The sequence below is a fragment of the Pseudorca crassidens genome, chromosome 4 (genome assembly GCF_039906515.1).
Source record: "Pseudorca crassidens isolate mPseCra1 chromosome 4, mPseCra1.hap1, whole genome shotgun sequence".
In the NCBI taxonomy this organism is placed as follows: domain Eukaryota; kingdom Metazoa; phylum Chordata; class Mammalia; order Artiodactyla; family Delphinidae; genus Pseudorca; species Pseudorca crassidens.
The window spans coordinates 13,087,177-13,110,979 of NC_090299.1; the positions used below are offsets into that span (position 1 = coordinate 13,087,177).

Here is a 23,803-nt window from a genome sequence, read left to right on the forward strand (position 1 = left end):
TCCTCCACCTCTGTTCTTCTTTCTCAAAATTGTTTTGGCTATTTGTGTTTCCATGCAAATTTTAAAATTATTTGTTTTAGGTCTATGAAAAGTGCCATTGGTATTTTGATAGGGATTGCATTGAATCTGTAGATTGCCTTGAGTAGTATGGGCATTTTAACAGTATTGATTATTCTGATCCAAGAACCCAGTATATCTTTTCATATGTTTGTGTATTCAATTTCTCTCGTCAGTGTCTTATAGTTTTTAGAATACAGGTTTTTTGCCCCCTTAGGTAGGTTTATTCCTGGGTATTTTATTCTTTTTGATACAGTGGTAAATGGGATTGTTTGCTTAATTTCTTTTTCTGATACTTTGTTTTTAATGTATAGAAATGCAACAGATTTCTGTATATTAATTTTGTATCCTGCAACTTTACCAAATTCATTGATTAGCTCTAGTAGTTTTCTGGTGGCATCTTTAGGATTCTCTATGTATAGTATCATGTCAACTGCAAACAGTGACAGTTTTACTTCTTCTTTTCCAATTTGTATTCCTTTTATTTCTTTTTCTTCTCTGATTGCCATGGCTAGGACTTCCAAAACTATGTTGAATAAAAGTGGTGAAAGTGGGCATCCTTGTCTTGTTCCTGATCTTAGAGGAAATACTTTGAGGATGAAGTTAGCTGTGGGTTTGTCATATATGACCTTTATTGTGTTGAGATATGTTCCCTCTGTGGCTGGTTTCTGGAGAGTTTTTATCATGAATCATTGTTGAATTTTGTCGAAAGATTTTTCTGCATCTATTGAGATGAACATATGGCTTTTATTCTTCAGTTTGTTAATGTGATGTATCACATTGATTAATTTGTGAATGTTGAAAAATCCTTGCATCCCTGAGATAAATCCCACTTGAATATTCAAAAACTTAAAAGAGACTTACCCTTTTGTCAGGAAATTATCAGTTTTAAATGTTCCATGTGATCTTGAAAGAATGAGTTTTGTATATTTGTTGGGTGCTATGTTCTATTGTATGTTGCTTTTCTTGCTTCAAATAAAAATATTACCTTGTACTTGCTGAGAGTTCTGAGCTCTTCTGGACCTTCTTTTCCATTGTCTCTTGCCCATTCCTGCTTAATTTGGATACTTTGTCCTGCAGTTTCTCCTCTGTGTGGAGGTTTGTCCTGGAAGAGAATTCCAGCAGATTTTAACTTCTAAACAGGAATGGTTTAGCCTTGTCTTTCCAACTCTTTTCACTTCTAGTAGCAGGAATAAAAAAATAAACGTGGAGAATATTTTTTTGACTTTAGTAACCTGAAGAGCAAACCAGGAGAGACTGAGAATTAAAATTTATAGGAGCAGAAAAATTAGTTCTTTGTAGCTGTTCTTTTTCCCATTGGTAGTACTTATTTGGCTTAGGCCATATAGAATGGCCTAGTTTTAAATTCTAAATTTTAAATTCTAAAATGGTGTGTTGAGATTGATGATTCATTTTATTTTGAACAACAGTGGCGACTAGCAGTTTTGCATTAGATGTATCAAATAATATCTACTTTATTTCTACTTTTTAAAAGTTGAACATTACCCAATTAACTACAAATTGGTTCTTCTCTTTGTTTCAGATCAAAGGCTAAATGAAGTTCTTAGACGGTATCAAATGGAAAATTTTTTCAAATATTCATCGGTACAGGTATGTAAATTAAATTGAGGCCTAACAAATTAAGTACAAATTTGGTTGTAAACATCTCAACATGAATACAAATGTAGAATAAATGCTACCTAGGATTATTCCATGTGAAGTGGCCCATAGCACTTTAAAAGTTTGCTTACAACTTTGATTCTTGTAAGGAGGAAAACTTGTTTTTATTTAATGACTGTAAATTCTTTGACCATAGAAATTGTGTTTTTCCCTCCGGAGTCTGAGATTACGTATTATGTATAGTGTTAAAATGTCTGAGTTCTAAAATGAGAATTCATTAGATTTTTGAAACATCCTAAATAGGTTTCTCAAGATACATCCAACTGTAAACTTTAACTCTGAATTCTTATAAATTATGGCAGAGCATAAACTAACTCAAAACAGTAAATAATATATGGTATAGTTTTAATATTTTTTTCTTGGTGTATTTTTTTAATTTAAATATTGTGTTAAAAAAATTTTTTTTGACCAATAAGGTATACTTACTGGTGGACTCTGAGTTATAGGATATTAAAAGAAAAATATCTCCTAGGTTAGTGGTAGTTATCCACTGAATCAATAAAGAATTGGTTTGCTTTTGGCATAAATAAATCTTGTAATTAAAACTGAAATTGCTTTTAAGAAATTAAAAGGAAGTTGTTTTTAAGATACTAGGTGATAGAAAATCTTTCATAATCCAGTAGCCTCTAAATTTTGCTTAGATTCTTAGGTTCTTTTGCTTCTGCTTAATGTCATATAGAATATGCCTGAAGAGGGAGGATTCAAACAAAAGATTGATTTTAAAGCCTGAGAAGACCTCTGGGCATGGAATTGCATCATATCTCCTGGAATCTGTGTCTGACTTGATTATGAAAGATGGTTTTACCAGATAAAATAATGACTCTCCATAGCCCTTTAAGTGTCCCTGCATTGTGTACTGTGATTATAATTAATTAAAGCCTGATGGTAACATACCAAGTAGGGAAAAGTTTTCCCTTATTTAGTAGTGTACTCTTCAGTGAAATTATATAGCTCCTTTAATTATTTGAAGGTACACATTCTTCTCTTACATGTACTATTCTTGTAGTCATAAGTCAAATCTAGATTTCTATTTCTTATTTTTAGTGTTAGTATATTGTTACTGCCTGATTCCTTTGCAGTCTACCATCTCTTCAGAACATGTTGCTGTCTCAAGACTCTAGTCCTCATGGGTCTTGCCTTTCACTGGGTAGTTTGCACTAGTGAGTGGGAGGTGATATGAGAGCATGAAAGCGAGTTTAATCTGCTTTCTAGCAGAAACGTCCATATCCTTGGTCATATGTAGTGCATCCTTGGGGATTTTTCACCCCAGAAGCATTATTCTGGTTTCTGATAAAATGCTCAGGAGGAATTTCTTTCTTTGTTGTTGTTTTGTTTTTGTTTTCTGTTTATTTTGTACTAAAGGAAGACATAGAAGTAGGAGTTAAACTGTTCATTATCAGAGAGTAAATGGGACCCAGGAGCACTGGCTCAGATCTCTTGTCACTGTAACTTTAGTTGTTGCTACTAGCAACAGAAATTCTTCATAAATTGTTTGCCCTTTTTGTTCAGCTGCATTTCCCAAGTTCCTAGAACAATTCTTGTTAGATATTCAATAAATATTTGTAGGATTAATTAAACAGCTGTATCTTTCCTCTTCTTCCCTCCTACCTACATATCTTCCAAAATTATTTGAGGTCTGTGTGCCAAATACAGTGAAAATGGAGATGTAAAAAGTCATGATCAGCTTGGGAAATACAAACAGTTCATGCCTTTTAGTTCTGTTTTTCAAAATAAAGTCCCAATGAACTGTCCCTTCTTTCTCACACTAGGTACCATAAAATTGCCAGCTCTTGTGTTAAGTGGACATATCTTATGAAACCTTTTTCCAGTATCAAAAAAAACAAACCTGCAGGAGTTTGATATTTATTTCTTACATTTTAAGTTGGTACTTCAAACATAATTTTCTCCAGAAACTATATTATAAATGGTAGTTAAAATTCTTTAGTACTATTACTACATAATGATCATTTAGACTTCTTTTGGATCAAAGTAAGTTCTGTGGATTGCCTTAAGATTTTTTGTATAGCATTATTTCTTAGGAAAATACAGGATACCTTTATAATAACTAATGATACATAAATTCTGTGGATTTAAACAGAAAGTTGGAGTCTTCCAATGTGTTGAATAGCTCATATATTTAATATATTTGGTTCATAATTCATTCATCTTAAAAAAAAACCTTTTCCCTTCCTATAATTGTATGTAACTTTTTAAAGATACTTCATTTTATTTACTTTAATTTTATTTTATATTGGAGTATAGTCAATTTGCAACATTGTGTTAGTTTCAGATGTACAGCAAAGTGATTCCTATATATACATATATATATACACACATATATCCATTCTTTTGTGTGTATATATATACATATATATATATACACACACACACACACACATCCATTCTTTTTCAGATTCTCTTCCCATATAGGTCATTATAGAATATTGAGTAGAGTTCCCTGTGCTATACAGTAGGTCCTTGTTGATTATCTATTTTATATATAGTAGTGTGTATCTGTTAATCCCAACCTCCTAATTTATCTCCCCCCGCCCAAACCTTTCCCCTTTTGTAACCATAAGTTTGTTTTCGAAGTCTGTGAGTCTGTTTCTGTTTTGTAGGTAAGTTCATTTGTATCATCTTTTTAGATTCCACATATAAGTGACATCATATGGTATTTGTCTTTCTCTGTCTGACTTACTTCACTTAGTATGATAATCTCTAGGTCCATTCATGTTGCTGCAAATGGCATTATTTCATTCTTTTTTATTTTTTGAAGAACTAATGGCTTTATTCCAAAATTTAAGAATCAGCAGCACCAGGAGGGGTTGTACAAAATGGAAGGCTTTTATAGGTAGAAGGAAGGGAGGGAGCGAAAAGGTATTAGTAAGTGAAAAGAAAGGATTGTTTCAGGCCAGGTCTTCTACCAGGACCGGAACCGCAGGGGTCTTTCTCAGGAAATTTCAGTTGGACTGTTTTTTTTGTTTGTCTGTTTGTTTGTTTTGCGGTACGCGGGCCTCTCACTGCTGTGGCCTCTCCTGTTGCGGAGCACAGGCTCCGGACGCGCAGGCTCAGCGGCCATGGCTCACAGGCCCAGCCGCTCCGCGGCATGTGGGATCTTCCCGGACCGGGGCACGAACCCGTGTCCCCTACATCGGCAGGCGGACTCTCAAGCACTGTGCCACCAGAGAAGCCCTCAGTTGGACTGTTTTAAAGGTCACATCTCTGGGAGGGGTTGAAACTGGCTTGGTTTGCTGTGATGGGGGGTGGGTGACCCCATTTGGGGCTTGTTATTTCTTTTTTAACACTTAGTATAATGGCATTATTTTGCATTTCCCTGATGAATAGTGATGTTGAGAATATTTTCATATGCTTATTGGCCATTTGGATGTTCTCTTTTCTGACGTTCCTGTTTAAATATTTTGCCCATTTAAAAAAATGGGTTGTTTGCCTTTTTTTAAAAATTTTTATTGGAGTATAGATGATTTACAATGTTGTGTTAGTTTCAGGTGTACAGCAAAGTGAATCAGTTATACGTATACCTATATCTACGCTTTTTTAGATTGTATTCCCATGTAGGTCATTACAGAGTATTGAGTAGACTTCCCTGTGCTATACACTAGGTCCTTATTAGTTATCTATTTTATATATAGTAGCGTGTATATGTCAATCCAGTCTTCCAATTTATTCCTGCCTCCCTTTTCCCCCCTGGTAACCATAAATTTGTTTTCTACATCTGTGACTCTATTTCTGTTTTGTAAATAAGTTCATTTGTGCCATATTTTAGATTCCACATATAAGCGATATCATATGATATTTGTCTTTCTCTGTCTGACTTACATCACCCAGTATGAGAATCTCTAGGTCCATCCATGTTGCTGCAAATGGCATTATTTCATTCTTTTTTATGGCTGAGTAATATTCCATTGTATATATGTACCATATCTTCTTTATCCATTCCTCTGTTGATGGACATTTAGGTTGGTTCCATGTCCTGTCTATTGTAAAAAGTGCTGCAGTGAACATTGGGGTACATGCATCTTTTCAAATTATGGTTTTCTCCAGATATATGCCAGGAGTGGGATTGCTGGATCATATGGTAGCTCTATTTTTAGTTTTCTAAAGAACCTCCATACTGTTCTCCATAGTGCTGTACCAATTTATATTCCCACCAACAGTGTAAGAGGGTTTCCTTTTCTTCACACCCTCTCCAGCATTTATTGTTTGTAGATTTTTTGATGATCGCCATTCTGATTGGTGTTAGGTGATACCTCATTGTAGTTTTGATTTTCATTTCTCTAATAATTAGTGATGTTGAGCATCTTTTCATGTGCTTTTTGGCCATCTGTATGTCTTCTTCGGAGAAATGTCTATTTAGATCATCTGCCCATTTTTCGATTGGGTTTATTTCATTCTTTCTTATGGCTAAGTAATATTCCATTGTATATATGTACTAAAAATACTTCAAGTAACTAGTTTCTTGAATGATCCCTTCAGGTTGTTGTGAAATTTAGTTGTCTTTCTTTGACTATGTTGTGTTTTCTATATAAATAAAAAGTATTTCAAGTCACATTACTTTCTAAGAGTGTAGTAGTAGGCACTGGATGACAAATATTCAAAGATAAGAAAAATATTTTATTCAAGAAGGTGAGTGGGAAATATCCCTTTTTTTCCCATTTCTTTCGTCCTACTTTTATTCCCCCTTAAATCCCTGCCTTTTCTCACATGCAAGCTAATTAAATCCTCTTTGTAACCTATACCACACTAGTATGTGTGTACTGAAGGGTAGGATTAGTGTTTTTGTTCTCTTTGTACTTGCTGGAGGAACAGGGTGGAATATTAAAAATAAGTTTATTTTCTCTGAAAACTCTCCTACAAGTGTCTTGGGACTTCTTTTTCTACTTGTTACACCTTGAACTCAAAATTAAAGTTAAAAAAAAAATTGAGAGTGTCTGCTGGGAAAGAAAAGAAATAACATAAACTAGAAAGAAGAGGAAGGAAGAAATAAATATAAAAGTGTGTCAGTGGAGGTATGAGTTGGTTGTGGAGGGGAAAGACAGTCATTGTGCACATTTATTCACTGATTCAGCAAACATTAATGTGTTAATTCAATAAATTTTGAGTGCATGACTGCTAGGTAAGCTCTGGGGACAGAGCTATGAATAAGATAGACAAAGGATCCTCCTTCAATGGAAGAATATGAATGAATGAATAAATGAAAACTGTGATAACCTATGAACAAAATAAACGGTGCTGAGATAAAGATTAAAGTGCATGTTGTGTGGTGGTGGCCGAGACCCGTTTTTGGTAGAAAGGTCAGAGAAGGCTTCTCTAAGGCAGTTAACATTCAAGTTGGCACTGAAAGTGAAGAACAAGTCAAAGAATGGACCAAAAAGAGGCTCTGAGGCAGGAAGAAATTTGACATGTCTTGTATAGTGTATAAGAGCTGGTCTAATTGTAATCAAATAATAGTTATTGGAAATTTACATTGAAGGAATAGTAGGGCTACTCCTGTTGATCATGAGTTTAAAAATATAACACTTGATAGATAAAATATAACAAACCACTTTTACTATTTAAGTCAAATTATTAGCTTTCTAGACCAGTGCTGTTCAGTAGAACTTCCTGTGATCATGGAAATATATAATTCTGTACTGTTCAATACAGTAGCCAGTGTCACATGGGGCTTTTACGCACTTGAAATTAGGCTAGCACAACTGACAGGTCTTTTATCTAATTTTCACTTGAAAAATGAAATTTAAATTTGAATAGACTAATGTGGCTTATGGCTATTGTGTTAGACAGTGCAGTTCTAAACTCCCCAGGTGATGAATTACTCAGGTAAAACCTTGAAGAGTTGATTTTGCATCATCCCATTGATGAAGATAGAAAATCAATAATTCAGTACTTTAAAGAGTCTGAGTGTAAGTCTATCCATTTCTTAGGTTGTACATCAACCTTTATTGATAAATGATGAAAATCAGTCTCCTCACATATGAATGAAAGGTGTAGGGGTTTGCTGCAACCCTCTAAAATGTATGAGAACACCTTCACAAAATGCTAATCGACCTATACTTTATTTTCTTCCAAAGGATAGAGGAAAGGATGCCATTTACTTATTTGATAGCCAGTGATAATGATTAAAGTCAGGGGCAAAAAATTAAACATTCAGAACTGTAATTACAGTACTTAGAGAGTATGTAGTTTTGTTAATTAGAGGAAGAAAAGTGTCCAGAAAATTTGTTTACCTGACTACAATCAAATATTATTGACATTCTTTCTGTGATATATCATCACTGTCATCTCAGGAAGTCATCTTGAGATCAAAATAGATAGAAATTAATTGTACAGTATCCATTTTTCAAGATTCATAAAATTCTATAAATGTTTCTTTTCTTTAGTATAGTTTAAATTTTGTTTTAGAGAATATAAAAAGTCTTATAAATGCTTTATAGTCAATTTCAATCTTATTTTCCCAACCTGATTTTTTCCCACTTGGTCTCTAGTTTTGCTAGAAGTGGGAAGGGATTGCTGAATCTGTATTTTTATTTTCAAAAATTTTTCTTATGTTTTTATTACATTTATTTTCAGAATCTTATAGCTTTTATAATTACTTTAGATTATTGGGTCATCTATTCTTATATTTGTATTTCCTTAGCAACTATCATTAGAAAATAGTTATGGAGCAGTGTCTTCACAGAATTCACTTTAACCAATATATATTGAGCACCATCTTTATGTAAGGCACTGTGCCAGGGGCTTTAGCAATATAAAGGTATGTAAAATAAAATAACGATTTCAAAGGAACTTAGAGACTAATGAAAATATGGGATGAGAAATATTAAATAATTAGGTAAAAGGCATCTTATTTGAATCTTAAGAACTTTAAAACCAAATATGAGTATTAAGAGAAAAAAGGAGATCATATATAGTTGGAGAAATCTGGGAAAGTTTCCTGAAGGATGTGAGGCATAGTTGCTGGGCACTGATAAATAGGTAGGATTTCGAAAGAACTTCAATGAGGGGGTGGTGAAGAGCACTGAGGGGGTGGTGAAGAGGACTGCAAATGGACCCATTGGCATGATGAGAAGCCAAAGGAGGTGAGAAAATGAGAGTTGTATTTAGCGGCTAAAACATACTTCAGTTTGTGTAATTCTTTCACATATGTGAAGAAGTAATTGAAAGTAACATTAGGAAGGGTAGGTTGTTTCCACATTGTAGAGGACATTGAATGGTTTAGTTTAATAGTTTGGATTTAATTTAATAAGCACTAGAAGATTACTAAATAATTTTTAGAAGAATGGTTTTCTGAATTATCTGGAAGAAATTCATTTATTTGTTTATCACTAATTTATTGTGCATCTATTGTAAATAAGTCATTGTGTTAGACTCTTGATAAAATAATAGTACAGGCATGGTGCTATCTATAAGGTAGATTAAAGTGGAGAGAAACATGTGATAAGAATCACAACTAGGAAACATAATTGATGGGTGGGAGGATAATAAGGGCTTGAATTATTATTTTGCAAAATGTCAGCCATCTTCAACTATCAGTCATAACACTGGTAGTTGATTTTGATTTTATAAAAATTTCTAAGAAATTTGAGAAGTAATATTTTTAAAGTTTAAACTACAGTTGACCTTTGAACTGTGAGAGTCCTCTTAGCTGCAGACTTTTTCCAAAAATTACAGTACCTGTATTTTCATTTTGCAAATCCTTAAATTAGGTAAGTATGGGCAAAGGTTTGTGTTAGATTAGATATTACAATATGTGGAATCAAAAGGACTAAGATTTGAGTCCTGATTCTATCCAGATTGTTTCAGCTTCCTACCCTTGAGTGAGTCATTTATCAGTTCCTTTGTTTTTGAGGCAGAGATAGCAGTTATGTGGGTTTTCGGCTGCTGATCAGCACCTCTACCCGCCAAGTTGTTCAAGGGCTGACTGTATTTAGTTATCCCAAGAAGCTTTTAAACTACTGAAAAATTGAAAGTTAAAATATCACTTGTCTCTCAATTAATTCTTTAAAAATTACAATAAAGTTTTCAGTGGTCTTGGATTGAATAAATCACTCCTTGAAGTTACATAGACGGTTGGATGCATTTATTCCTTAACTCATCAAGTTCTCTCTGGAAGGCTACCTTTCTTTTAGTATAATCCATTTCATAGTTCTTCTGGATCCATGTGAACAGAAGTGTTTTCAGTACTATACATGCACTAATAATTTTACTAAATATGCTCATATATGAAATCATTTTGTTGTATCATTTAGCAGGTTTTTAAATTAAATATAAGTGATACACTATATGTGTCCTTTGGCAAAACTTGCTTTTTTTGTTCAACATTATTTTAAAATATTTGATGCATATATCACCAGTTCATGCACTGTAACTGCTGTCTACTGCATTCCATCGTATGACTGTACCACAATTTAGTTATCCATTCCCCTGTTGAAGGACATTTAAGTTTTGTACAAGTTTTTCATCTTGCTGTAATGCTTAAACACATTCTTGAACATGTCTCCGTATACAGATGTGAGAGTTTTTTTAGGTTGAATACTTAAAATTGGAGTTTTCTCATCTTCAGATTTACTAGAAATTGCAAGAGGGCTCTTCAAGGTGATTGTACTAGTTTTCATTCCATTTCATGGTGTATGAGAGTGCTGATTTTGAAACATCCAACAGGTGGCATTGTCACTCATTTTGTTTTTGTTAGTGTGATTGGTGTGAAGTGATAGTCTAATCATTACAGCTGGAAATGTACTGTAAGTTGATCAGTTTGGATTTAATTTAATAAGTGACAGTATAATCACTACAACTGGAAAACAAATTGTCATGTAATTGTTAGTTTTTTTTTTTTTTTTTTTTTTTTTTGCGGTATGTGGGCCTCTCACTGCTGTGGCCTCTCCCGTTGCGGAGCACAGGCTCCGGACGCACAGGCTCAGCAGCCATGGCTCACGGGCCAAGCCGCTCGGCAGCATATGGGATCCTCCCGCACCGGGGCACGAACCCGTGTCCCCTGCATTGGCAGGCGGACTCTCAACCACTGCGCCACCAGGGAAGCCCTAATTGTTAGTTTTAAGGTTAGAATTCACACTTGGTATACTTTGGTATCCTGTGAATCTAAACTCCATAGTCTCTGCAAGATATTGATGGTTTGAAGCCTTTTTTTTCCCTCCTAAGAGACCCTCTCAAGCCATCTTCTAATTCAGGGCTTAGCAAACTATATCCCACTGACTAAATCTCACCTGCCATCTGTTTCAGTAAACAGAAATTTATTGGAACACAGCCACACTCATTTGTTTATGTGTTATCTACGGCCTCTTTTGTGCTACAAGGGCAGGGTTGAATAGCTGTGACAGACACCTTGTTATTCACAAAACCTAATAAGCTTACTGTCTGGCCCTTTACAGAAGACTTTGCTAACTCTTATTCTAATTCAACTATATTATAAAAAGTAATTATATTAAATGTGAATGAACTAAATACTCCAACTATGTAAAACATAAGCACACACACAAATCCCAACTATGTCAACAACAGAAAGATTTAAAAGAAAAGGATAGAAAAAGTTATACCATGAAAATATTAACTAGTAGAAAGCAGACATAGCTCTAGTAACATCAGACAGAGTAGGCATTAGGTAAGAAATGTTGCTTGAGATAAAGAGGAGGGACATCTGCTGAAGGAGTTAAATCACCAGTAAGTTATAAATTCTAAATCCATATATACTGGGACTTCCCTGGCAGTCCAATGGGTAAGACTCCACGCTCCCAATGCAGGGGGCCCAGGTTCAATACCTGGTTGGGGAACTAGATCCCCCATGCATGCCGTAACTAAAGAGTTCGCACGCTGCAACTAAGCGTCCGCATGCCGCAACTAAGACATCTGCATGCCACAACTAAGAGTCTGCATGCCGCAACTAAGAGTTGGCATGCCACAACGAGGATCCCATGTGCTGCAACTAAGACCTGGTGCAGCCTAAATACATACATACATACATACATACATACATATTTAAAAAAAATAAATCCGTATATACCCAATTGCATAGCTTCAAAATACATAAAAGCAAAAAATATTTTTAATTTAAAGAAGCAAATATAGAATTTCAGGGGAGAATTTAACACACCTCTCTCAATAGAGAGAATAAACAAACAAAAAATTGGTAACAATATAAGAAATACAAACAACATACTTGACAAACTGGATCCAAATGACATATAAAGAACATTGGGGGCTTCCCTGGTGGCGCAGTGGTTGAGAGTCCGCCTGCCGATGCAGGGGACACGAGTTCGCGCCAGTCCGGGAAGATCCCACATGCCGTGGAGCAGCTGGGCCCGTGAGCCATGGCCGCTGAGCCTGCGCATCCGGAGCCTGTGCTCCGCAACGGGAGAGGCCACAACAGTGAGAGGCCCGCGTACCGCAAAAAAAAAAAAAAAAAAAAGAACATTGGACTCAACAAAAATAGAATACATACTCTTTTCCAGTGCACGTGGAACAGTTACCAAAATTGACAGTAAGCTGACTCATAAACAGACTCAACAAATTTCAGAGGATTCATATCATTCATATTTTGTTTTCTGACCACAGTGGAATTAAGGTATAAAGCAACAACGAAAAGATAAACTAGAAAATCCTCTATTCCTTTGAAATTAAGCAATATACTTCTAATGATCAAAGGGAAAATTATAAATGAAACTTGAAAATATTTGAGCTTAATCAAAATTTGACATAGCAAAACTTGTAGGATGAACTTTCATTTCCTGGAAGATGGAGTAGACCTACTTATTCCTATACCTCCTACTAAGTACAGTTAAAAGCTGTGGACACTATATATAAAACAAAGATAAGGCTCAGATTCTTGCCTGTTTGCCTTTTTAAATTTACTTTTCAATCAAAACTTCACACTTTATACAAAAATTCACTCAAAATAGCTCATAGACTTAAACTTAAGATGTAAAACTGAAAAATTTTGGGGGAAAATAATTGGAGATATTTTTTGGAATTTAGAGCTAGTCAAACAGTTTTTGATACCACAAACATGGTCCATAAAAGGAAAAATGGAAAAATTCAACTTTGTCAATATTAAGAACTTTTGCTGTGCCCAAGAGGATGAAAGACATATTACAGACTGGGTGAAAACAATTGTAAACCATATATCCAACAAATTACTACTCTGTAGAAATTATATAGAACTGTCAAAGCTCAAAAGTTAAGAAAAAAAAGAAAAGAAAAGAAAACAACTATACAGTTAGAAATTGGGCAAAAGATATAAACAGTCCTTTCGTTTAAGACACAATACAGATGTCGGATAGGTACATGAAAAGATATTTATCATTATTAAAGTTTTACTTTCCTATTGCTGTTCTAACAAGTTACCACAAACTCAGTGACTTAAAACAACACAAAGTGTGATCTTATACTGCTGGAAGTCAGAAGTTTGAAATGGGTCTCACTGGGCCCAAATGAAAGTGTCAGCAGCACTCCCCACTTTCTGCAGGGTATAGGGGAGAATGGGTCCTTCACTCTCTCCTCCTCCCCATTCTAGAGCTGCATTCCTTGCATTCCTTGGCTTGTGGCCCTTTCCCTCATCTCAAAGCCAGCAGCATAGGCATTTTGGCTTCAGTCTTCACCTTTCTTCTGATTCTAATTCTTCCTTGTTCATAAGGACCCTTGTAATTATATGGAGTTCAGCTGTATAATCTCCTCCTCCTGTGATTCTTAATCACTTCCGCAAAGTTACTTTTGCCATATGTCATTAGGATTTACAGCTTCAGAGAATGCGACATAAATATTTTTAGGTGTCCATTATTCAGCCTACTACAGTTAATTACTAGGTTAATTAAAAAAATTAAAACCATAATGAGATTTCACAACATACCTTCCAGAATGGTTAAAATCAAACATAGCCATAGTGGAAAGTCAAATACTGGAAAGTATGCAGAAAAATTGGATCAATCAGACATTGCTGGTAAAATGTAAAATGATACTCTGAAAAAAATTTGGCAGTTTCTTTTAAAAAAAGTAAACATACAGCCCAGCATTTGTACTCCTGTGAGTTCATCATAGAGAAACCTAAATGAACCATGACAACCTAAATAAACTTACATTTACACAAAAACCTATACACAAATATTTGTAGCAGCTTTGTTCATAATAGCCCCAAATGGGAAACAACCCAGATGTCCTTCATTGGGTGAATGGTTAAACAAACTGTGGTACATACTTACCATGTAATATAACTCAGCACTAAAAAGAAATTAATTATTTATACACATAAAAAATGTCCAGGAAATTATGCTGAGTGGAAAAAACACCAATCACAGAAGGTTACATACTTTATTGGTTCCATTTATATAACTTTTTTTTTTTTTTTTTTCCATTTTTGGCTGCTTTGGATCTCCGTTGCTGTGCACGGGCTTTCTCCAGTTTCAGCGAGCGGGGGCCACTCCCTGTTGCAGTGCGCAGGCCTTTATTGTGGTGGCCTCACTTATTGCAGAGCACAGGCTCTAAGTGCGCGGGCCTCAGCAGTTGTGGCACACAGGCTCAGCAGCTGTGGCTTGCGGGCTCCAGAGCGCAGGCTCAGCAGTTGTGGCACGTGAGCCCAGTTGCTCCGTGGCATGTGGGATCTTCTTGGACCAGAGCTCGAACCCGTGTCCCCTGCATTGGCAGGCGGACCCCTAACCACTGCACCACCAGGGAAGTCCCTATGTAACATTCTTTAAATGACAAAATTATATAGATGGAGAACATATTAGTGGTTGTCAGAGTTCAGGGATGGGGAGGGGTAGGAGGTGGATGAGTGTTGCCATAAAAGTGCAACATTAAGGATCTTTGGGTTATAGAGCTATTCTGTGTTTTAACTTAATATCATTATTATGGAAGTGATATTGTACTGTATTGTCTAGAGTTTTGCAAGATGTTACCATTGGGGGAAAACTGGGTAAAACTATATGACATTTCTCTATTATTTTTTTTAAATTGAAGTATAATTGATATACAAGTTATAGGTGTACAATTCTTAGTGATTCACAATTTTTAAAGGTTGATTCCATTTATAGTTATTATAAATATTGGCTATATTCTCAGTGTTGTACAGTATACCCCTGTTGCTTATTTTATACCTAATAATTTGTACCTCTTACTCTCCTACCCCTATATAACCTCTTCCTCATCCTCTCTCCCCACTGGTAACCACTAGTTTGTTCTTTATATCTGTGAGTCTGCTTCTTTTAGGTTATATTCACTAGCTTGTTGTATATCTGATTCCGTATAAGTGAGATCATACAGTATTTGTCTTTCTCTGTCTGACTTACTTCACTTAGCATAATGCCTTCAAGTCCATTCATATTGCTGCAAATGGCAAAATTTCCTTCTTTTCATGGAAATACAATGGAATACTACTCATGGCTGAGTAGTATTCCATTGTATAAATGTATATGTGTGTATATATATATACACACATATTATTTTATGCCACATCTTCTTTAGCAATTCATCTATTGATGGACATTTAGGTTGCTTCCATATCTTGGCAGCTGTAAATAATGCATGATATGAACATTGGGGTGCATGTATGTTTTCAAATTAGTGTTTTTGTTTTTTATAGATATGTACCCAGGAATGGAATTGCTGGGTCATATGGTAATTGTGTTTTTAGTTTTTGAGAAGCCTTCATACTGTTTTCCATAGTGGGTGCAACAATTTACATTCCCACCAACAGTGTACTAGGGTTCCCCTTTTTTCCACGTCTTGCTAACATTTGTTGTGTCCTTTTTGATGATAACCATTCTGACAGGTGTGAGGTGATATTTCAGTGTGGTTTTGATTTGCATTTCCCTGATGATTAGTCATGTTGAGCATCTTTTCATGGGCCTGTTGGCCATCTGCCTTTTCTCTTTGTAAAAATGTCTGTTCGCTACTTCTGCCCACTTTTTAATCAAGTTATTTGTTTTTTCAATGTTGAGTTGTATGAACTGTTTATATGTTGGATATTAATCCTGTATCAGTCATATCATTTGGAAATATTTTCTCCCATTAAGTAGGTTGTCTTTTCATTTTGTCAATGGTTTCCTTTGCTGTGCAAAAGCTTTTAAGTTTAGTTAGGTCCTATTTGTTTATTTGGGGTTTTATTTCCTTTGCCTGAGGAGAAGGATCCAAAAAATATTGCTGGAATTTGTGTCAGAGAGGGTTCTGCCTATGTTTTCTGCTAGGAGTTTTAGGCTTCCAGTGTTACATTTAGGTCTTTAATCAATTTTGCGTTTATTTTTGTATATGGTGTTGGAGAATGTTCTAATTTCATTCTTTCATATGTAGCTGTCCAGTTTCCCCAGCACCACTTATTGACAAGACTCTCTTTTCTCCATTGTATAGTCTTGCTGCCTCTGCTGTAAGTGTATGGGTTTATTTCTGGGCTTTCTATCCTCTTCCATTGATATATGTGTTTGTTTTTGTGCCAGTACCATACTGCTTTCATTACTGTAACTTTGTAGTATAGTCTGAAGTCAGGAAGCATAATTCCTCCACCTTCCTTTTGTCTCAAGATTGTTTTGGCTATTTGGGGTCTTTTGTGTTTCCTTTCATATTTTAAAATTTAGGTCTATGAAAAATGCCAGTGGTATTTTGATAAGGATTGCATTGAATCTGTAGATTGCCTTGAGTAGTATGGCCATTTTAAAAATATTGATTCTTCTAGTCCAAGAACACAGTATATTTATATATCTCTTTGTGTCATCTTCAGTTTCTTTCATCAGTGTCTTACACTTTATGTAATACAAGTCTTTTGCCTCCTTAGGTGGGTTTATTCCTAGATGTTTTATTCTTTTTGATACGATGGTAAGTGGGATTGTTTCCTTAATTTCTCAGTCCGATATTTCATTGTTAGTGTATAGGAATGCAACAGATTTCTGTATATTAATCTTGTATCCTGCAACTTTACTGAATTCATTGGTGAGCTCTAGTAGTTTTCTGGTGGTGTCCTTAGGATTTTCTATGTATAGTAGGCAGTTTTACCTCTTTCCTTCCAATTTAGATAATTTTTTTGGTCTCTGATTGCTGTGGCTAGGACTTCCAAAACTGTGTTGAATAAATTTTGTGAGAGTGGGCATCCTTGTCTTGTTGCTGATCTTAGAGGAAATGCTTTTAGCTTTTCACTCTTGAGTATGATGTTAGCTGTGGGTTTGTCATATATGGCTTCTTTTATGTTGAGGTATGTTCCCTCTACACCTGCTTTTTGGAGAGTTTTTATCATAAATGAGTGTTGAATTTTGTCAAAAGATTTTTCTGCACTTACTGGGATGATCATATGGTTTTTATTTTTCAATTTGTTAACAGAGTGTATCTCATTGATTGACTTGCAGGTATTGAAAAATCCTTGCATCCCTGAGATAAATCCCACTTGATCATGAGGCATGATCCTTTTACTGTATTGTTGGATTCAGTTTGCTAGTATTCTTTGAGGATTTTTGAATCTATGTTCATTAGTGACATTGGCCTGTAATTATGGGGTTTTTTTGATATCTTTGTTTGGTTTTGGTATCATGGTGAGGCTGGCCTCATAAAATGAGTTCTGAAGTGTTCATTCCTCTACAGTTTTTTCGAGTAGTTTGAGAAGGATAGGTGTTAATTCTTCTCTAAATGTTTGATTGGATTCAACTACTAAGCCATCTGGTTCTGATCTTTTGTTTGTTAGGAGTTTTAAAAGTATCGATTCAATATTATTACTAGTAATTGGTCTGATCATATTTTCTATTTCATCCTGGCTCAGTCTTGGGAGAGTGTACCTTTCTAAAAATTTCTGCATTTCTTCTAGGTTGTCCATTTTATTGGCATATAGTTGTTTGTAGTAGTCTCTTACAGTACTTTGTATATCTGTGGCATTGGTTGTAACTTCTCTTTCCTTTCTGATTTTATTGATTTGCGCCCTCTCTCTTTTTTTCTTGATGAGCCTAGCTAAAGGTTTTTCAATTTTGTTTATCTTTTCAATGAACCATCTTTAAGTTTCATTGATCTTTCCTATTGTTTTCTTAGTCTCTGTTTCATTTATTTCTGTGATCTTTATGATTTCTTTCCTTCTACTAACTTTGAGTTTGTTTGTTCTTCATTCTCTAGTTGCTTTAGGTATAAGGTTAGGTTGTTTATTTGAGATTTCTCTTGTTTCCTGAGGTAAGCTCCTATCACTATAAACTTTCCTCTTAGAACTGCTTTTGCTGCGTCCCATAGATTTTGGATGGTTCTCTTTTCATTTTCACTTGTTTATGGGTATTTTTTTATTTCTTCTGACTTCTTTAGTCATAAATTGGTTGTTTAGTAGTATGTTGTTTAGCCTGCATGTGTCTGTGTTTTTTGCAGGTTTTTTTCCTGTAATTGATTTCTAGTCTCATAGCACTGTGGTTGGAAAAGATGCTTGATATGACTTCAATTTTCTTAAATTTACTTACGCTTGTTTTGTGGCCTAGTATGTGATCTATTCTGGAGAATGTTCCATAAGCACTTGAAAAGAATGTGTATTCTGCTGCTTTCAGGTAGAATGCTTTATATATATCAATTAAGTCCATCTGGTCTAATGTGTCATTTAAGGCCTGTGTTTCCTTATTGATTTTCTGTCTGGATGATCTATACTATTATTAGTATTACTGTTAAAGTCCCCTACTACTATTAGTGTTACTGTTGATTTCTCCTTTTATGTCCATTAATATTTGCCTTATATGTTTAGGTGCTTCTATGTTGAGTACGTACATATGTACAATTGTTATATCTTCTTGGATTGGTCTCTTGGTCATTATATAGTGTCCTTCTTTGTCTCTTGTAACAGTCTTTATTTTAAAGTCTTTTTGTCTGATATAAGTATTGCTACTCTGGCTTTCTTTTGATTTTCATTTGCATGAAGTACCTTTTTGATCCCTTCACTTTCAGTCTGTGTGTGTCTCTAGGTCTTAAGTAAGTCTCTTGTAGGCAGCATAATTTAAGGGTCTTGTTTTTGTATCCATTCAGCCACACTGTATCTTTTAGTTGGAGCATTTAGTCCGTTTACACTTAACATAGTTATTGATATGTATGTTCTTACTGCCATTTTGGTAATTGTTTTCTATATGTTTTTCCAGGTCTTTTTTCCCCCCTTTCTTCTTTTGTTCTCTTCTCTTGTGATCTGCTGATTATCTTTAGTGTTATGTTTGAATTCCTTTTTCTTTTCTGTATGTATGTCTATTATAGATTTTTGGTTTTTTGGTTACCATGAGGTTTTTGTATAGCAGTCCATATTTATACATGATTGTTTAAGGTTGCTGATCTTCTAATTTCAAATGCATTTTTAAAACCCTGCATTTGTCCTCTTCTCCCCTCACAATTACTGTTTTGATATCATATTTTACATCTAATTATTTTGTCTATCCCTTAACTGCTTATGGTGGATACAGATGATTTGATTACTTTTGTCTTTTAATCTCCCTACTAGGTTTGTGTGTGGACGATTTTCTACCGTTACTATATGTTTGCCTTTCCTGGTGAGCTTTTCCATTAAGTAATTTTCTTGTCTCTAGTTGTGGCCTTTCCTTTTTTACCTGAGAAGGTCCTTTAACATTTGCTATAAAGCTGGTTTGGGGCTGTTGAACTCTTTTAGCTTTTGCTTATCTGTAAAGGTTTTGATCCCTCCAGCAAATCTGATCCAGAGCCTTGCTGGGTATAGTATTCTTGGTTGTAGGTTTTTCCCTTTCCTCACTTTTACTATCATGACACTCTCTTTTGGCCTGCAGAGTTTCTGCTGAAAAATCATTGACAGCCTTATGGGCATTCTGTTTTATGTCATTTGTTGATTTTTCCCTTGCTGCTTTCTTTATATTTAACTTTCGTTATTTTAATTGCAATGAGTTTTGGTGTGTTCCTCTTTGGGTTCTTCCTATATGGGACTCACTGCACTTCCTGGACTTAGGTGACTATTTTCTTTCCCAGGTTAGAGAAGGTTTCACCTATTGTTTGTTAAAATAATGTTCTCAGGACTTTTATCTCTCTCTGCTCCTTCTCACCCCTATAATGCAAATATTAGTGTGCTTGATATTATCCCAGAGGTCTCTTAAACTGTCCTTATTTCTTTTCTTTTTTTTCTGTTCAGCGGTAATGATTTCCAGTACTCTTTCTTCCAGCTCACCGGTCCATTCTTTTGAATCATTTAGTCTACTATTGATTCCTTCTAATGTATTTTTTGTTTCCATTATTGTATTCCTCATCTCTGTGTGATTGTTCTTTATATTTTCTAACTCTTTCTTACGAACTTCTAACTTTTTGCTTTTTGCATCCATTCTTCTCCCGAGTATTTTGATCATCTTTACGCTCATTACTCCAACCTTTTCTCAGGTAGATGCTTATCTCCACTTCAGTTATTTCTTCTTCTGGGATTCTATCTTGTTCTTTATCTGGGACATCTTATTTTGCTGCCTCACTTTGCCTAAGTTGCTATTTTTATGTATATGGTAGGTTAGTTACATTTCTTGACCTTGGAGAGTGGCCTTCTGTAGGAGACGTGCAATGTGTACCAGGAGTGCAGCCCCTCTCGTCACACAAGCTATATATTCTAGGGCTGCGTGTGTCCTTCTTTTTTGTTGGGCTCATTATGTGGGTGGTCTGGTAGCGTGGTTGGCCCCTAGCCTGGTTAGTTGCCAGGTGCTGCCTTGTGTGGATGCTGCTGGTTAGCGGGGCATGGTCACAAGGCGGCTGGCTGCAGAGCCATAGGGAGCCCTGGGGTTAGTGTTGGCTCACTGGTGGGCAGTGTCAGGGTCCAGAAGATTCCAGCCTGTTACTGGAGCCTTCAACTGGTGGTTGAAGCCAAGTCCTGGGGTTAGTGCCAGATTAGTGGCAGGAATAGCTGGGTGCAGGAGGGGCCAAGGGATCCGAGAGCTGCTGTCAGAGTGCTGTTTGGGGGGCCGGATACTGACACAGTGGGTATGGGCTCTGGGGTGTACCGAAGCTTGCATTGGCCTGCTAGTGGGCAGAGCTGGTCCTAGGGTAGGGTCTGCCCTGATGTGGGCAGGCTAGATATACATGCTGCAGGACTATGGTTTTCTTGCATCTGTTGTCTCATCTCTGGTATGTGAGGCTAGCGTATGCTTCCTGGAGTGCAGAGTTGGTGCCTGCCCACTGGTGGGTAGAGTTGGGTCTTAGACCTCTGGTGGGCAGTGCTATGTCTAGAGGCATGTCTAGAGGTGGTTGTGCACTCAGGAATTCTTTAGGCAGCCCATCTGCTGATGGGTGGGCTGTGTCCTTGCCCAATTAGTTGTTTGGCCTGAGGTGTCCCAGCACTGGTGCCTGCAGGCTGTTGGGTGGGGTCAGGTCTTGGCACTGATGAGCTTGAGGGAGGAGGATCCCAAGATGGTGGCCACCAACTGCAGCATCCATGCAGTAGATAGCTCCCACTTATGTCTGCTGCCAGTTTCTATGTCTCCAGGGTGAGCCACAGCCACCCACACCTCTCCAGGAGTCTCCCCAAGACTACCAAGGTTGTCTGGCCCTGGCTTCTATCAGCTTACTCCTTTTTCCCTTGCTCCTGGTGCATGTGAGACTTCGTGTGCACCCTTTAAGAGTGAAGTCTCTATTTCCCTCAGTCCTGTGGGGTCCCCGAAATTAAGTCTCCCTGTCCTTCAAAGTCAGATGCTCTGGGGGTTCCTTTTCCTGGTTCAGGAATCTCTGGGCTGAGGAGCCCAACGTGAGCCTCAGAACTCTCACTCCTGTGGGAGAACCTCTGCAATATAATTATTCTCCAGTTTGTGAGTTGCCCACTTGGGGTATGGGACTTGATTATATCACGAGTGCACTTTCCTCCTACCTGTTTTGTGGTCATTCCTTCTTTATGTCTTTATTTATGGAAGACCTTTTCTGGTAGGTTCTGATTTTTTCCATTAATGGTTGTTCTGCAGATAGTTGTGATTTTGGTGTGCTCATGAGAGGAGGTGAGGTCAGAGTCTACCCCACCATCTTGGCCAATCTCCTCAAAGGAAACTTCTATTATTTTTTATGACATATGAAGCAACAATCAGTAATTGTATCAACATAAAAATTTTAATATTTATTTGAACTTGTAGGATGTAGCTAAAGCAGTGCTTAGAGGGAAGTTTATAGACCTACTACATGTATTTGAAAAAGAGAAAAGATAGAAAAAGGTAGAGAAAGCTGAGGAAATTAAATCCAGAGAAAGAAAGAGGAAAGAAGTGAGGTAAAAATCATTGAAATAAAAAAATAAATATAAATATGGGAAAAACAAGGGTAATAAGTTGGTTGATTTAAAAATCACTAATATCCATAAATCTCTACCAGGGTAGATTAAAGAAAAAGAACAGAGAAAAAGCAAATTATAAGGATCAGATGAAAAATTTGACATTGCTGCAGATGTTACATACATTAAAAATGATTATAAGAGGATATTATAAACAACCTTACACTAATATCTTTGACAATTTAGGTGAAATAGATAAAATACTTTGAAAAGCAAAACTTAATAAAACTGACACAAGAAGCAGTAGAAATCTGAGTAGTCTTTCATCTTTTAAAACACTAAATTTAATATTAAAAACCATTTCACATATCAAGCATGTTTTCAAACCACAAAATTATGAGATTAGAAATCAAATAGTAAAAAAAATTGCATAAATACAAACCAATGGAGACTGAACAATGTGCTACTAAACAACCAATGAGTCACTGAAGAAATCGAAGAGGCAATCAGAAAATACCTGGAGACACAGTGAAATCAGAAACACCATGATCCAAAATCTGTGCAGTGCAGCAAAAGCAGTTCTGAGAGGGAGGTTTAATGTGATATAAACCTATATCAGGAAACAGAAAATCTCAAACAACCTAAACTACCATCTAAAGAAACTAGAAAAAGGAGAACAAACAAAAGCCCAAAGTAGTAAAAGGAAAGAAAGAATAAAGATCACAGCAGAAATACATGACATAGAGATGAAAAAAAAAAGAAAAAAAATCAAAGAAATTAAGAGCTGACTCTTTGAAAAGAAACAAAATTGATAAATCTTTAGCCAGAAAAGTCAAGAAAAAAAAGAGAGGATCCAAATAAATAAAATCAGAAACGAAAGAGGAGAAGTTACAGCCGATACCACAGAAACACAAAGGATCATAAGAGATTACTATGAACAGTTATACACCAAAATGGACAACCTAGAAGAAACTGATAAATAGCTAGAAATGTACAGTCTCCCCACACTGAATCAGGAAGAAGTAGAAGGTATGAACAGACTGTATCACAGTAATGAAATTGAATCATTAATAATAATAAAAATAACTTTCAACAAATGGAAGTCCAGTGTAAGAACAGTTTAACACCTACTGTTCTCAAATTCTTCCAAAAAGTGGAAGTGAGAACACTTCTAAATTCATTTTTTGAGGCCATCATCATTCTCATTTTAAAACCAAAGACATCACAATAAAAGAAAATTATAGGCCAACATCATAGATGCAGAAATTCTCAACAAAATATTAGCAGGCCAAATTCAACAATACATTCAAAGAGTCATGCACCATGGTCAAGTGAGATTTATCACAGGGATTCTAGGATGGTGCAATATCCGCAAATCAGTCAGTAAAATACACCATATTAACAAATTGAAGATTAGAAATCATATGATTATCTCAATAATGCAGAAAAATCTTTTGAAGTAATTTAACATTCATTCATGTTAATTCTTAACAAAATGTTTATAGAGGGAACTTACCTCTACATGATAAAGGCCATATATGAAAACCCTACAGCCAATATTGTACTCAGTTTGAAAAACTGAAAGCATTTCCTCTAAGATCAGTAGCAAGACAAGGATGCTCAGGCTCACCACTTTTATTCAGCATAGTATTGGGAATTCTAGCCACAGCAATCAGACAAGAAAAAGAAACCAAACTGGAAAGGAAGAAGTAAAACTTACACTGTTTGCAGATGAGATGTTACCTTATATAAAAAATTGTAACACCTAGGAATAAATCTAAGGAGGTAAAAGACCTTATAGAAAACTATAAGACAGTGATGAAATAAATTGAAGACAGCACAAACAGATGGAAAGATATCCTGTGTTCA

The 23,803-nt window shown here is 35.8% G+C and overlaps 1 protein-coding gene across 4 annotated transcripts in view; it reads left to right on the plus strand.

Moving 5' to 3' along the window:
* The window catches only part of SCLT1 (sodium channel and clathrin linker 1), a 268,727-nt gene that overhangs the window by 17,528 nt on the left and 227,396 nt on the right, over nt 1-23,803 (plus strand). For all 4 annotated transcript variants that reach the window (XM_067735090.1, XM_067735088.1, XM_067735087.1 and 1 more), the window contains exon 2: nt 1,601-1,668. In XM_067735090.1, the coding sequence (XP_067591191.1) occupies nt 1,601-1,668 (68 nt within the window). The remainder of the gene's footprint in view (nt 1-1,600; nt 1,669-23,803) is intronic.